This window comes from Ipomoea nil, unplaced genomic scaffold, assembly GCF_001879475.1.
Source record: "Ipomoea nil cultivar Tokyo-kokei standard unplaced genomic scaffold, Asagao_1.1 scaffold1043, whole genome shotgun sequence".
Lineage (NCBI taxonomy): Eukaryota > Viridiplantae > Streptophyta > Magnoliopsida > Solanales > Convolvulaceae > Ipomoea > Ipomoea nil.
The window spans coordinates 11,111,962-11,126,450 of record NW_017617471.1 but is presented as its reverse complement, the minus strand read 5'-3'; the positions used below and the strand labels follow the sequence as shown (position 1 = coordinate 11,126,450).

Below are 14,489 nucleotides of genomic sequence, written 5' to 3'. Positions count from 1 at the left end.
TGCAAACTATTTTAAATGTGGTCTAATGGTATATGCTTATCACAATGGGGGCAAAGACAAAATACACTGCCAAAGAATTGACAACTACCTCCTACTATTAGTAGGTATGTTGAAATATAAACTAAACCAACTTCCTGTTGCTTGTGATATAACACTCAAATTTCAAAACAATTACTAAAGTAGAAATTTTACTATCGCAGTTAAAGAGACAAATTAAACATCAATGGAATCAAGAAGTTATTTGGCATTAAGAGAGGAGAGACTCACAGAGCGAGAAAAAATGGTTTCATGGTACAATTTGAAAGCTCGTAGATTACAGTGCTCTCTTTGTTAACGATTAAAGGAGAATTCCAGTAAGCTTTTCATCAATAAATCAAACTGAGAAAAAGAGTGGGTAGGGCTAAAATGAATAACTTCACCATTTATAAAATAAAATAATAATAATAATAATAATAATAAAGTCGAATAAGTTCCTGAACTTTACTCAAAAAATCAAGGGAAAATGGTCAAATGGGCCCCTAAATTATACACCAAAAGTCAATTAAGCACCTAAACTTTAAATAAGTATAATTAAACTCTCAAACATGTCAAATTGAGTCAATGAAACCCAAGAACAGATAAATGACATGTTATTATAGGTCATAGTGTCATATCAATTCCAGCGAAAAATCCAGCGACCGGCCCTCCGTTTCGGTGCCAAATTGACTAAAGTTGGGCTTCATTGACTAAAGTTTAGGTGCCAAATTGACTTTTGGTGTATACTTTAGGGGTCTATTTGACTATTTTCCCAAAAAATTATTGGCCCTTAAATTTTAAAAAATTGCAATTAAACTCATAAACATGTTATTTTGAAGCATTGAAGCCCAAAAACCGATTAGTAACTGGCATTAATCACCGACGACCTTTCCTATGGCATTAATCACCGACGATCGGCAACCGTACAGTCGCCACGCATTTGGAGGAGGAGGCCAACTAGTATGCCTTCTCCGGCTACTGGAGAAGGCAACTTTTCCTTCTCCAATTGCCTTCTCTAGTTGGTTGTCTTCTCCAATTGCCGAAGAAGGTGACCAATTTGGTTGCCTACTCCAAACGCGACTGGGGACTGTCCGGTTGCCAGTGATTGTGGTCGAAAAATGTTGAAAGGGCCGTCGGAACCCTACCAATCGATTTATAGACTCCAATGCTTCCAAATAACATGTTTATGGATTTAGTTGTAACTTTTGAAAGTTTAAGAGTCTAATTATTTTTTTGAGTAAAGTTCGGAAGCTTAACCATTTTCTCTTTAAAAAAAAAAAAAAAAAAAAAAAAAAAAAGAAGAAGAAGAAAGGAATAAGGTCAAATAGGTCATCGAACTGCACATGATAATGCAATTAGGCCACTGAACCTAAAAAACCAACAATTGGATCCCTAAACTAACTATTTTCAAACAATTCTTCTAATTTGTAGGTTTCCAACAAGTCAACCGGTTATCCTCCCAAATTAATTATTTTTTTAAAAAAAAAAGTTTAAAAATTAATTATTTAAATTTTTTTTTTTAAAAAAAAAAACCCGGCCGGAGACGAAGAAACCGGCTGGAGACGAAGAAGGTTTCTTGCCGGATTCTGTTTTTTTTTTTTAATTTAAATAATTAATTTTTAAACTTTATTTTTAAAAAAATATTAATTTGGAAGATGACTTGTTGACCTGTTGGAAACTTTCAAATTAGAAGAATTATTTGAAATTGGTTAGTTTAGGCACCCAATTGTTGGATTTTTAAGTTCAGTGACCTAATTGCATTATCGTGTGCAGTTCAATGGCATATTTGACCATTATTCCTAATGGAGATATCATTAATTCAAATCTGAATACAAAGCAGCACAAATAAAAGAGGGAAAAAAAATCCATTCTCCTGTTTGGTTGGGCGTAATTTGGCTGTAGTTGAATTGCAATTCAGTGGAAGCCACAATTACGTCGTTTGGTTGGAGGGAATTGCAATTCCACGGAATTGTAATTCCCTCCTTTTGCTGAATTACAATTCATGGGCACCCCCCTATGAATTGCAATTCGGTGGTTGTGGGAAAAGGAAAAAGACATGAAATGACAAAAGTACCCTTAGTTATTACTACTATTATTATTACACAAGGACATTTTAGTCTTTATATCACTTCTTTCATTCCCTACCCAATAATTCTATTCATCCCTACCAAACAATGTAATTTGAATTCCTACTTTATTCTCACCTTATTCTTTTCCCACCGAATTGCAATTCCTTTCCACCCTAATTCCTTACTCCCAACCAAACGCCCCGTAATAGTTTGTACTTTGTTGTGTTGTAATTTTGTTGAAATTGGATGGCTGAGTTAAACTACTACCACTCATGAAACGAAATTATGCATTTCCTTAAGAAATCACAAAGGTCTACCATTCAATGCAAAACAATTATAACTACACATTTTCTATTCATGTTACAAACTTAACATCATTGGCTTTTATATAATTTTTGTGTAAGATATCATAGTTGAACTATTATATCATTAAAAGGTATCATAGTTGAATTAATTATTATATCATTAAAAGGTCAATTTAAAACTTACCAATAATAGAATAAACACAATAGATACATAATATAGTTCAGTATATAAGAATATATTTCATTGTCCTTCCATTTAGCAAACATGAATTATTGAGGAAGCACCTCACAATTGAAGTCTGATAGGGCCAAAGAAAAAGGCACACACAACCTTTATACCAATCAAAATCAAATATATAGACATGAAAAATACAAAGAATGATCCATTGAATCACAATCGCCGAGCTGGGAATTGCTTTGGCAATGAAGAACCCGGTGGTTGTCGTTGTTTCAATCCACTCATCATCATCTTCATTGCACCAGCATCATTCTGTACACCTAATTTCCTACTCTTCAATGGTGAAACAAGCTTGTTTGCCAATCTCGAAGGCGAAAATGATCTTCTCATCATCTTCGAGGGCGATGATGATACTACCTTGTTTGCCAATCTTGAAGGCGAAAATGATGTTCTCACCTTCGAGGGCGATGATGATACTAGCTTGTTTGCCAATCTTGAAGGCGAAAACGATCTTCTCAGCTTTGCAGCTGTAGACATCATCTTTGGAGACTTTTTAGACACGACGGGAGAAGCCCTGGTGGGAGAAATAGACAACGGAGGGCTCCTGATTTTCACCTGAAACTTGGAAGGCTGGTGGGGGGACTTGATCAAGAACTTATGTGGCGTTTTTGGTTGAGCATTTGCAATCACAGGAGACCTTTTAGGAGGGGAGGATGAATGGAACACAGGGTTGGGGAAAAGAACAGTCTTTTTAGCCCAGGGCCTATGCCTTGGAGAGACCCTATTAGCCATGTACTTGCACTTTTCCCTCTCACAATTAGGAGGAGAAACAACAACCTTAAAGTTTATTCGCGATTTGGCGCGCTGGAGAGATGGAGTAGTAGCCTGGAGGAGTTTAACCTGTTTCTCCCTCTTCCTTCGAGCCCGAAGCTCAGAGTTCTCCGGGCTCGGCTTCTTCTTTTGCCTGATTGTGAGGGGGGGAGTTTTGGGGTCATCTTTGGCTGCTTCTTCCACTATTTTTCTTGCAAATTGGCTTGCTTCTAGGATCTCATTTACTGTCTCCCCCAACAACATTGCTGGTAGTGACATTCTCTTCCACTCTCCTGTATAAAATCAACATTTTTCAGACAACTTAGTACAACCAATGCAATGATTTTATGTTGGTATACACACATAAAGAATGGTCTAAATCACATTTTATCCTTTACACAAGTCCACCATTTTAGTGGTTTGTGGTGGGGTTATCTCTTCATTTCTTATCTTATTCATATAATAAGAATCAAAGTTAATAAGCAATATCAATATTACCAATTTAATCATGATTATCATTCTTGCCTAGTTAAGTCCTTAACTATGAAAACCTCTTTCTTACCGTGAAGTCTCTGTCTATGTATTTTGAGTATGATGTAAATTCACACTTTTCATTACTTAAAATAGTCCTCCAATTATGTAAAAAATATCCAAAAATGATACTCTAGGCATATATATGAGTAGTGAAATTACCATTTTGCCCCTTATGGATGAAATTTATGGGACGACTAAATTGAGTAGGGTTTTCATAGTTAAAGGTTTTTATTAAACAAGACTCGATAGTAGTAAGTAGTTGATGATCAAATTAGTAATTTCACCATAGTCAATGGAACAATTTTCGCCCTTTTAACTCTAAAAATTATGTTTCAAAAAGATTGGTACATTACATTGTTCAATCTATATGTCATACCTGTTTTTGTAGTTGCAGGCAACTTTCCATGAGGAGATCTGTTAGAAGTAGCATTCTTGATCCTGAAAAAAAATTTAAAAAATAAAAAATAAAAAATTAGAAACACCCACTTTAGAAATGTTGAAGTAAAACAAAAAAATCCCAGAAATTTTGAGGAAAATATAATGGTGGGGGTTTGGTGTACCTGAGAGATTCTTGTTTACATCTGAGGCTAGTCCTCAAATAGCCTCTTGTGCTACGAGGGCTAAGAGTCACACCAGAAATGACCTTGCTCCCTCCTGTAACTGTGTACTGTAGCTCCTGCAATCTAGCCATACACTTGTCCACCTTCACCAAAACCCCAAAAACAACATCAAATCGCAATAAAAATTCAAATTTGCATTCTTTTCAGGGTACCCATTTCTCAGAAACACCAGAAAAATTGAATCTTTATTAGATTGAAAACAAAAAGGGAAACCAGATTGGATTATAAATCAAGGATTAAGTGAGTGGGGGGGGACCAGCAATAATTGAAGGAATACCTTGCTTAGAGTTTCACGGAGAAGTATGGGGTTGAGAGGAGCCACCGCCATTTTCCTCTGCTGAAGCTTTGGTGGGGTTCTGGCCACCATTTTCTTTTCTCCTTCAAATCAAAACAAAGTAGATATGGGGGCGAGACTGTGGGACTTCTCTCTCTCTCTCTCTCTCTAAACCGCTCCTGCAATTCACTTTGTCTCCGAAGTGGAAGAAGGGAGTCGAGGTTAGCCAGTAGGAAGCGAGATTGTGAGTGTTTTGACTTTTTGGGTGGGAGTGTAACGGATAGTTGTGTTTTTTCATTTTGCTAACGGTCGACTCTGTAGCCGCTAATATGTACTGAACGGCTAAAAATCTTCTTTTTTAAAATACTAAATAAAAACTCGTAATAAAGCTTTCTTTATTTTGGGATTTTGGACCCCATAATCTGGGTTTGTTAAAGTTTAAGAGAAAATATCATTTTTTCAGTCACTTGACTATAACACATGTATCAATTTTAATCTTTGATTATTAAAATTTTTAAATTTGATGCATGACTATTCAATTTGTATCACATTTGGTCCTTGACTATTAACATTTTCATATTAGGTACATGACTATTTAATTCGTATCACATTTAATCCTGTCGTTAAATTTTCCGATCAAATTTCCAACCAAGTTACCGGTGACCAGATAGGCAGATAGTTTATTTAATTTTTATTTTAAAAATTATTTTAATAATTTTTAAATCAAAAACTTTAAAAAAATAAAAAATAAAATAAAATAAAAAACGACGGCCACCCCACCTCCCTCCTCCTTCATCTCCGTGGGAGACATAGGAAGAAGGAGCTCTCTTCGTCTCCAGCGAGGGCGAAGGAGGAAGGGAGGGGGGAGGGGGGGGGGGAGAGAACGCCAGCCACCCCCCCCCCCCCCCCCTCCTCCTTTGTCTCCGGCGTAGGGATGGTAATTTTACCCGCATCCCTGCCTTTACGGGTTTTAAAATACCCGCACAGTTTAGGTAATGGGTGCGGGTATGGGGAGAACTTTGTATACTCGCGCGGGTATGGGGGCAGGTGCGGGTGTGGGGGAGGTATCTCCGCCCCGCACCCGCACTTATATATATTATTATTATTACTCATTTATTATATAAGTTTATGTATATTTTATAATTAAAAATGCATAATGAATTAAACTTCTTAGTTTTTTGTTTATGAAATTTAAATAGAAACAACAAAAATAACATAATGAGTAAACACTTAATACAATTTATACTACCAACATAATTTTAGTTCCAATAAAGGACTAGCTTCATTGACTCTTATTAAATTTTAGAGTTATGTTCAAACTTATAAAAAAAAAATACATGTGATAATTAGAATTGTAGTATAAATTTTTTATTAGATTTAAGTGTACTACTAATAATTAGAGTTGCGGTTGGGTATTACCTGCACCCGCAAAGTCCCCGCAGGGGCGGGTATGGGGTACGAATTTCATTACCCGTGCGGGTGCGAGGAGTGCGTTGGGAATGCGGGTGCAGTGGCGGGGGATATATCCCCCGCACCCACCCCACCCCATTGTCATTCCTACTTCGACGGAGACGAAGGAGGAGGGTGGGGGGTGGTCGGCGTTTTCTTGTTTTGTTTTTATTTTTTTATTTTTTTATTTTTATGTTTTTAATTTAAAAAATAAAAATTAAATAAATTAGCCGATCATCGGTAACTTGGTCGGAAAATTTAATGACAGGACCAAATGTGATACAAATTAAATAGTCATGCACCTAATTTGAAAATGTTATAGTCAAGGACCAAATGTGATACAAATTGAATAGTCATGCACCTAATTTGAAAATTTTAATAGTTATAGACTAAAATTGATACATGTATTATAGTCGAGGGACTAAAAATGATATTTTCTCGAAAGTTTAACTATGCAAATTACGATCATTATAGTATGGACCATGGTCCACCATTGACATAAAAAAAATGTATATTACTGATATTTATGTACTGAAGTATCATGTATTATGTTCATAATATTTGTTTTATATGTTTATAAATATAAACTTTAATGTACATAAACATTAAATTGCAAGTACGTCATATCTAATTTCAGTTATTTTTATAGCATGTTCACAATGTTCATTTTATATATTTATAAAAACAGAGTTTAGGGTCTGTTTGGAAACTCGGAAAATGATTTCTGGAAATCATTTTCCGAGTTTCTGGTGTTTGGGTAGGCGGAAAATGAAGTGGTCAAAGGAAAATGGTGGATAGTCAATGGAAAGTGAGGGTTGATTTCCGAAAAATGACTTCCCCTTTTTTTGGGGGAAGTCATTTTCCATCTTCTAAACACACACACACAAACGCAGCAGCCTTCCTCCTTCAACAACATTCAACAACACCATCCTTCAACAACATTCACTGGTTTCCCCAGCTCTCTGGTTTCCGGCGGGAAACCAGAGAGCTTTTCTCTGGTTTTCGGCCAGAAGCCAGAGAGAACGACGGAAACCAGAGAGTACAAAACTCTCTGGTTTCCGTCTTTTGTTTTGTTTTGTTGTTTTTTTTTAAATTTTTTTTAATAAATAATATTATTTGATTTTATAAATAAATATTATTATTTATAATATTATTGTAAATTTTATATATTTTAAACAAAATAGTTAATTATGTAAAATGTTTAATTATACAATTTTACATCATTTTCAGAAAATGAGCCAAACACCAAATCCAGTTTTCCATTTTGCAGCCAAACACTGGAAAAGAAAATGATTCATTTTCCAGAAGTCATTTTCCTCTTTTCCAAACGGACCATTAATGTACATAAATATTACACTACATGTGTATCATGACTGTAGTGTACGGTGAATACTGAGAATGGTTATTAACCTTGCTATCTTGAAATAACGTATTTTTGGACAATAATCTGCAATATAATAATTGGATCTTTGTAATATGTTCATCAAATTTGTTGCAAATCTTGAAATTTGCATAAATAGCACCCTACCTATAAAGAAAATCGATTTGTTTGAGGGGACAATCTCAACCACGTTGTAAAGTTATTAGCTTGGTAACAATAATATTCGAAGTTTGATTTTCAGCGTGGGAGCAGCATGTTGGCCTTCTTGGTTTGACTCCAAGTTTAATAACCTAGGCTGGTTTACCTAAGGTGGGGTTTATCTAGTGCCCACCATCGAGGCAATGACTGGTTTTCTTCGTTACCAAAAAAAAAAAAAAAAAAACACTTTACTTTCGACCTACATGGAGATGGTTTATGGTTTACTCTCTCTCTCTCTCTCTCTCTCTTCTTTTTTTTTTCATTTATTTATTTATTAAAATAATTTTTAAATAAATTAGCCGAACACCAGTGATTTGGACGAAAAATTTAACGGCAAGACCAAATGTGATACAAATTGAATAGCTATGCACCTCATTTGAAAATGTTAATAGTCAAGGACCAAATGTGATACAAATTGAATAGTCATACACCTAATTTGAAAATTTTAATAGTCAATGACTAAAATTGATACATGTATTATAATCAAGAGACTAAAAAGAGCAAATTACACTTTTGGTCCTATGACTATAGGGGGCATGTTAATTTCGGTCCGTGACTTTTAAAACTAACATTTTAGTCCTTTAACTATGTTTTTTTTTAACAGATTTGGTCCTCCATGCCAAATCACCGGTGGAAATTGGCCGGAAAAACTTAAACTTTTTAAAAAAAATTTATTCATGAGGGCAAAATGGTCATTTCATCCCCATTTCTTCTTCTTCCTTGCTGCGCCTGCAATGAACTAGGGTCACGATCGAACATGAAACTAAAACGTGATCCGATTAAAGAGATCCGCGCAACACAAGACCACACAGTGTACTTTGATTATACCTTTCTCTCACAATTCAAAATAAGGTTTAGGGTTTAGGGTTTCGTTGTCAACAAAAACGAGGCTCAGATCTGTGAAAAAGGGCGGAGGAGAAGCCGCACCACCATGGCTGCAGACTTACCGGTCGCCCTGCTAAGATACGGGTCGGATCATCCCCCCACCCGGTGAACTGAACAAAAATTCCCTTTATCATGACAGCCTACACAAACAACATCATCATCATAAAAAACAACAACAACAATAATGATTTTTCCCGCTGCGAAAAAACAATAATTATATGAAGTTGAAGCAGAAACATCATATACAGAAGTAACAGAGTTAATTCCAGTTCAGATCCCAAAGGTTGAAGTTCAAAAGAACGTTTTTACTTGGCATGATAATGATAGATCAAGAAGCAAAGATGAAGGTCCGCTCACCACTTCTGCTTGGCCACCAGCAGCAAGGAAGAAGAAGAAATGGGGATAAAATGACCATTTTGCCCTCCTGAATAAAAAATTTAAAAAGGTTCAAGTTTTGATTTGGCCGGAAGGACCAATTCTGCTAAAAAAAACATAGTTAAAGGACTAAATTGTTAGTTTTAACTAAATTGTTAATTTTAAAAGTCATGGACCGAAATTAACACGCCCCCTATAGTCATAGGACCAAAAGTGTAATTTGCTCAGACTAAAAATGATATTTACTCCTCTCTTTTTTTTTTGAATGCTACTGAGTCTATTACATTGTAGTATCTGTTCAAACATACTTTCTCAACCTAATGAAGCACACAGAGTCGATCTCATGACCTCCCACATGAGAGAGGTCACTGCATGTCATCTGAGCACAAGGTGCTTGGCAAATGATATTTACTCTTAATTTTGTCAAAAGTCTTGTATTTAAAAAGAAAAATTACTTCTAGGCTTTATTTGTGGCAAACTGAGTAGGGGGAATTTTAAAATTTGTGGTAAATAATAAGAATAGTGTAACTCATGTAACGTGTAGAGTATAAGAATTGCTCTGAAGCCATGATTTCTAGTGAGGAAACTAGTTAACCATGAATAAAGCTCCGCTTAGCCAAAATTGCAACTCCAGTCATAGTAATTTTGCAGATCAATTGCATCAAATCAAAACTGCTGTTTAGTAGCACTCTCCATTTGTTGAATCAGAAATATCCTTCCAGGAGCACACTGTTGCCAGATACCCTTGTTGTCAAATTCTTCACCTTTAGGTTTAGCCCCGAGTTCTTGAACACATCCGATCCTCCCCAGACTGGCAAAACTTCCACCACGACTTTCTGAAACAAACTTTGCTCAAAACCCTCTCTCAGAATCCCGTCAAATTCAGTAGAGTTACCTCTTACATCCAGCATCACACTACATAGACCTTGGCGCTTGCAATGTTCGAGGATTGCTGTTAAATTCATTCTATCCAGAACTACTGTCTCCACTGCTCTTTGGTTTGGATCAGGTGCTACTGTTGCTGCTGTCTCTTTCTCGGTGAATATAATCAGTTTTGGCGTTGCTTCTGCATTTAAGGCAGGGGGGATATTATTTGGCAAATTTGGGGAGGCTGCTAATAAAATGTTAAGTGGTTGATTGGCTCCAGGTTCTTTAGATGAAAGAACCGAAGGATTCTCTGCTACCGAGGTGGAAGAATGTATAACTGCATCATTTTCTTGCAACAGTATCGAGTAGTAGCCACCTGATTCCGTGACTTTCTCCCCAAGCTGATTCGAAAGATGGCCATCAAGTGAGATGGTGTACCTGCATACGATCGGAGATAATTACCATAACTGAGTATATTATCATACTAATACAACAATGCAAAATAATGCCCCGGGGCATATGGCGGTGCCCCTGTGAGGTCAGGTGAACCGTAGTCGCTTATCGGGTGACGTAAAGATTCGAACCCATGACCTTTGGTCTGGCTCTAATACCAAATTGAAGCATGTGCTCCATCTCAACTAAAAGCCTAAGCTCATAGTTGGATTGCACATTAATGGTTATATGCTCAACAGTGATGGGGCGTTACCCAAAACAAAAAATGTATATGTGGTTACCTCAAAGTAACAAATGGCCTCCCTGTAAGCATTTGATGTACAAAGGCTTCATTAAGCTTCTGGCAAAGTGCTTCCTCAACCCCCACTGTCACTTCAATTCCTGCTTCCCGTAATCTGTCCAACCCCTTAGAAGCCACAATGGGATTTGGATCTACCATTCCAACAACCACCTTCTTCACTTTGGCTTTGATCAGTGCCTCGGTGCATGGTGGAGTCCTGCCATAATGGTTACATGGTTCTAAGCTCACATATGCAGTTGCATCTTCTGCCATATTCCCGGCATCTCTAAGTGCAAAAACCTACAATTTTTTTTTATAACATCTATCTGCATCACAAATATAACAACAACAACAACAACAATAATAATAAATAATTCTTTAAGTCAACTTATTGACAAGCCTTCTTTCAAACTTCGAATTCAAGATTCAATTCCAACTCTTGACAAGCTGATTTTCAACGTAACTCTTCTAAAAAAAAATGTAGGTTATGATCTATGTCACTCTTCTAAATAAAGTGAAGGTTAAGATCTAACACAGAAATTTGCGACTCAAAACCAACAAATAATTCATAACAAATACTTTCAACTCATTTCAAGCAACACAATGCAAAATGAAAGAAATTACAGAATACAACTGAAACTAAACAAACCATTTTCATATTTTATTTGGTATAGAGAGGAAAAAAAATCATAACTCCACTCACCTCAGCATGAGGTTGACCAGCCTTAGGGTGAAACCCTTCACCCACAATCTTCCCATCCTTAACAATAACACAACCAACCATAGGATTAGGACTTGTGCACCCAACTGCCTTCCTAGCAAGCTCCACACACCTCCTTATGTAAAACCCATCATCATTATCATTTTCCATTGGTGACCCTTCACGCCAGACATTCACCACTACATGACCATTACCGTTTCTTGAACTTCTTTGTGATTCAGAGACCCTTTTAACCAAATTGCAATACAAAGATTTCGATTTTGAAAAATACAACAAACTTTTTGATTGAGTGCAAGGAGCAAGAAAATGAGGTAAAGGTGAGAAGTTTGTTGCAGTGGGATTGTACATTGATACTGTGAATGCTTGTGCATACATATCTAACAAAATAGAAAGATGCAGATGTTCAGTCAGTAGGCATCAATTCATAAGATGCATCCTTTGAGCCAAAAGGTGAATTTTAACCTTTATTAAAGAATTTTTATACAAGACAATAGAAATTAAAACCAGAAAAGAAGATTCAGGGAGAAAATACAAAAGAAAAAGGGAAATCCAGTAATGGGGCTTTAAATTTTATACAATACCTGAGAACTTGAGTGCAATTCCGCAAGTAAGAAGCTTGAATGTTGTAGAAAATTCTTGAATTCAGTTGCGTTGCTACACGAAGAAATTGAGTAATTGAATAATTCAGTTTCGATTTTCAGCATTTAGATAAGGAAGGATTTTATCTATTTATCCCAAAGGGGACAAAAAAATTTGGATTACTAATATGATATAATGAGAACCAGAGAGGCGGAGACTGACCGAGTGAGTGAGTCCGTGACTGGCGACGGCGACTTGGCGGTGGACAGTGAGTGGTTCACTGCTTCAGTGCTTCTCCGACAGACCAACGGTAGTGGTTCACCGGTCGCCGATCAGACACAAGAGGAGGGAGCGACGGAGTTTCAATTCTCTTTTTATAAATTTATTTTTTGCTTTCTGTATGCAATAATTAAAATTTCATAACATTGAAAATCTGTTTTCCTTTTTAAAAAATCATAAAATTGCAATTCCTTCATGAAATTAGAATTCCAACCTCTTTAATTTTTATTTTGGAAAACGTACAAATATGTCATTTAACTATTTGAGAATAACAATTAAATCACTGAACTTGAATAAACTCTAAATTGATCCGAACTTAAAAAAAAAAAAAAATACAATTAGCATTTTTAACAAGTTAACAACAAATTTTTGTTGATTAGGATGTCAGGCAAATTATATTATGCACCACGGTGCATAGTCGATTATGCACCGCGCGTCTTTTTTTTTTTAAATGAAAATAAACTGTGTTTGTTTCCGCCATTTCGCACCCTTTTGCAAAAAGTAACTATGTTATTCAGTGTCATTTTGTATACACTGCAGTTTCAGTTCAACACAACTACAGTTTCATTTCGATATAACTATAGTTTCATTCGATATTTATAGACTCAAATATGTGAAAATATTATTTAATTTTATTTTATATACACTATAGTTTCATTAAAACACAACTACATGATCATTTTGATATAATTACAGCTTCATTGTACAATATACACTCAAATATGTGAAATGTTATTCAGTTTCATTTTATATACACTGCAGTTTCATTTCACTATAACTACAGTATCATTTTGATATAACTGCAGTGTCAATTTAGATATACTATAGTGTCAGTTGGTGTTTAATACACCAAACAAGCGGACTCCGTTAACTCTAACGGCGAGCCGTTTATTTACTTAAAGAAACGGCACCGTTTTTGCCCGCGGTGCACATGCACCGCGGTCTATAATATAACGACGGTAGGATGTCAGGTGTATTTTTTATTTTTTTACTTTTTTATTATTATTATCCTACTTAAGCATTTGACCCTACTAAAAACAACAAAAAAACTAAGCATTTGACACCTGATAACTATTAAGCATTCGACTCTAATTTTTTTTTTAAAAGATCAAATGCTTATTGGATAATAATAAAAAAAATGTAAAATAAAAATACACATGTCATCGTAATCAGCAAAAACTTGTTAACCTACTAAAAATGTTAATTGCACTTTTTTTTCAGATTAATGAATCAATTTGAAGCTTATTCGAGTTCGATGGCTTAATTGTTATCCCCAAATAGTTTAATGGTATATTTGTACCATTTTCCTTTTAATTTTAATTTTTTTTTTTGAAAAAATGTGAGTGAGGGCACTCCAAAGAAAACTAATCATGTTGGTGCACGACTAGTGGACTACCCTTCTTGCTCTTGGAATAATCATCTTGTCGTCAGTAAACGTTTCTTGAATCATTCGAGAAGGGTTCTCGAACATATGCATGGGACCGTTCTAGGTTAAGAAGAGTTTAGTCAAAGAGTTTACAATTCAATTTTGCTCTTCATAAACATGGTGAAACTAGAATTCCGACCTCTTTAAATTTTTAATTTCATGAGTTATTCAAACAAATATCCCTCATAAATGTTAAGTATGTTTTTATTTTGTATGTAAGACTGTAAGAGTAATAAATAATTTATGATTTATTATATTATTATAGTTATAATTTGATTTATTTTATTATAATATTGTAAATGTAATTAATTTTAATTTTTTTTTTGAATGTTACTAGCTCTATTAGATTGTAGTATCTGTTCATATACTTTATCAACCTACTGAAACACAAAGAGCTAATAATGCCTCTACTGAGGCTCGAACTCACAACCTTCTAAATAGAAGTCCAACCCAGATACCATTGGACCACATAGTCCTGATTTATAATTTATTATATTATTATGGTAAAATTTAATATTGTTGTTATTATTATACCTTGGTATTTTTGTCATTATATTATTTATTTATTCTATTTCCATTCTTATATATACCAAATATTATAATTGAAATTCCTACTAATTTTATTTCACAACCCAACCAATAAAATTTGAATTTTTACTTTATTCATCTTCCATAATTTTGTAATTTTCCGCCTTAATTCTTGGTCGGACAGCGCTCTTCGCTCAGAATATGCTCGGTGAATCTCTGGTTCCCCTGCCAGCTGAACCTATGACCCAGTCAGTGCCGCCATG

The 14,489-nt window shown here is 35.3% G+C and overlaps 2 protein-coding genes across 5 annotated transcripts; both read right to left on the bottom strand.

The window, feature by feature from the left end:
• Nucleotides 1-2,606: 2,606 nt before the first annotated feature.
• On the bottom strand, nt 2,607-5,103 carry LOC109181443 (microtubule-binding protein TANGLED). The gene is made up of 4 exons (XM_019331211.1): nt 4,809-5,103; nt 4,472-4,614; nt 4,288-4,349; nt 2,607-3,670 (listed from the first exon to the last, which is right to left on the bottom strand). Exons 1-4 carry the CDS (start codon nt 4,896-4,898, stop codon nt 2,781-2,783), a joined length of 1,185 nt encoding a protein of 394 aa, XP_019186756.1. The 5' UTR covers nt 4,899-5,103; the 3' UTR covers nt 2,607-2,780.
• Nucleotides 5,104-9,600: 4,497 nt separating this feature from the next.
• LOC109181442 (riboflavin biosynthesis protein PYRD, chloroplastic) lies at nt 9,601-12,388 on the bottom strand. 4 transcript variants are annotated; one of them, XM_019331210.1, is made up of 6 exons: nt 12,216-12,387; nt 11,996-12,068; nt 11,693-11,791; nt 11,397-11,593; nt 10,695-10,993; nt 9,601-10,398 (listed from the first exon to the last, which is right to left on the bottom strand). In XM_019331210.1, the coding sequence occupies exons 3-6, from the start codon at nt 11,787-11,789 to the stop codon at nt 9,798-9,800; spliced, it is 1,194 nt and encodes a 397-aa protein (XP_019186755.1). In that variant the 5' UTR covers nt 11,790-11,791; nt 11,996-12,068; nt 12,216-12,387; the 3' UTR covers nt 9,601-9,797. The 4 variants fall into 4 exon arrangements, with proteins under 4 accessions (XP_019186755.1, XP_019186751.1, XP_019186752.1 ...); XM_019331206.1 differs by having other exon boundaries at nt 11,397-11,791; XM_019331207.1 differs by having other exon boundaries at nt 11,397-11,791; nt 11,996-12,049.
• Nucleotides 12,389-14,489: the final 2,101 nt, after the last annotated feature.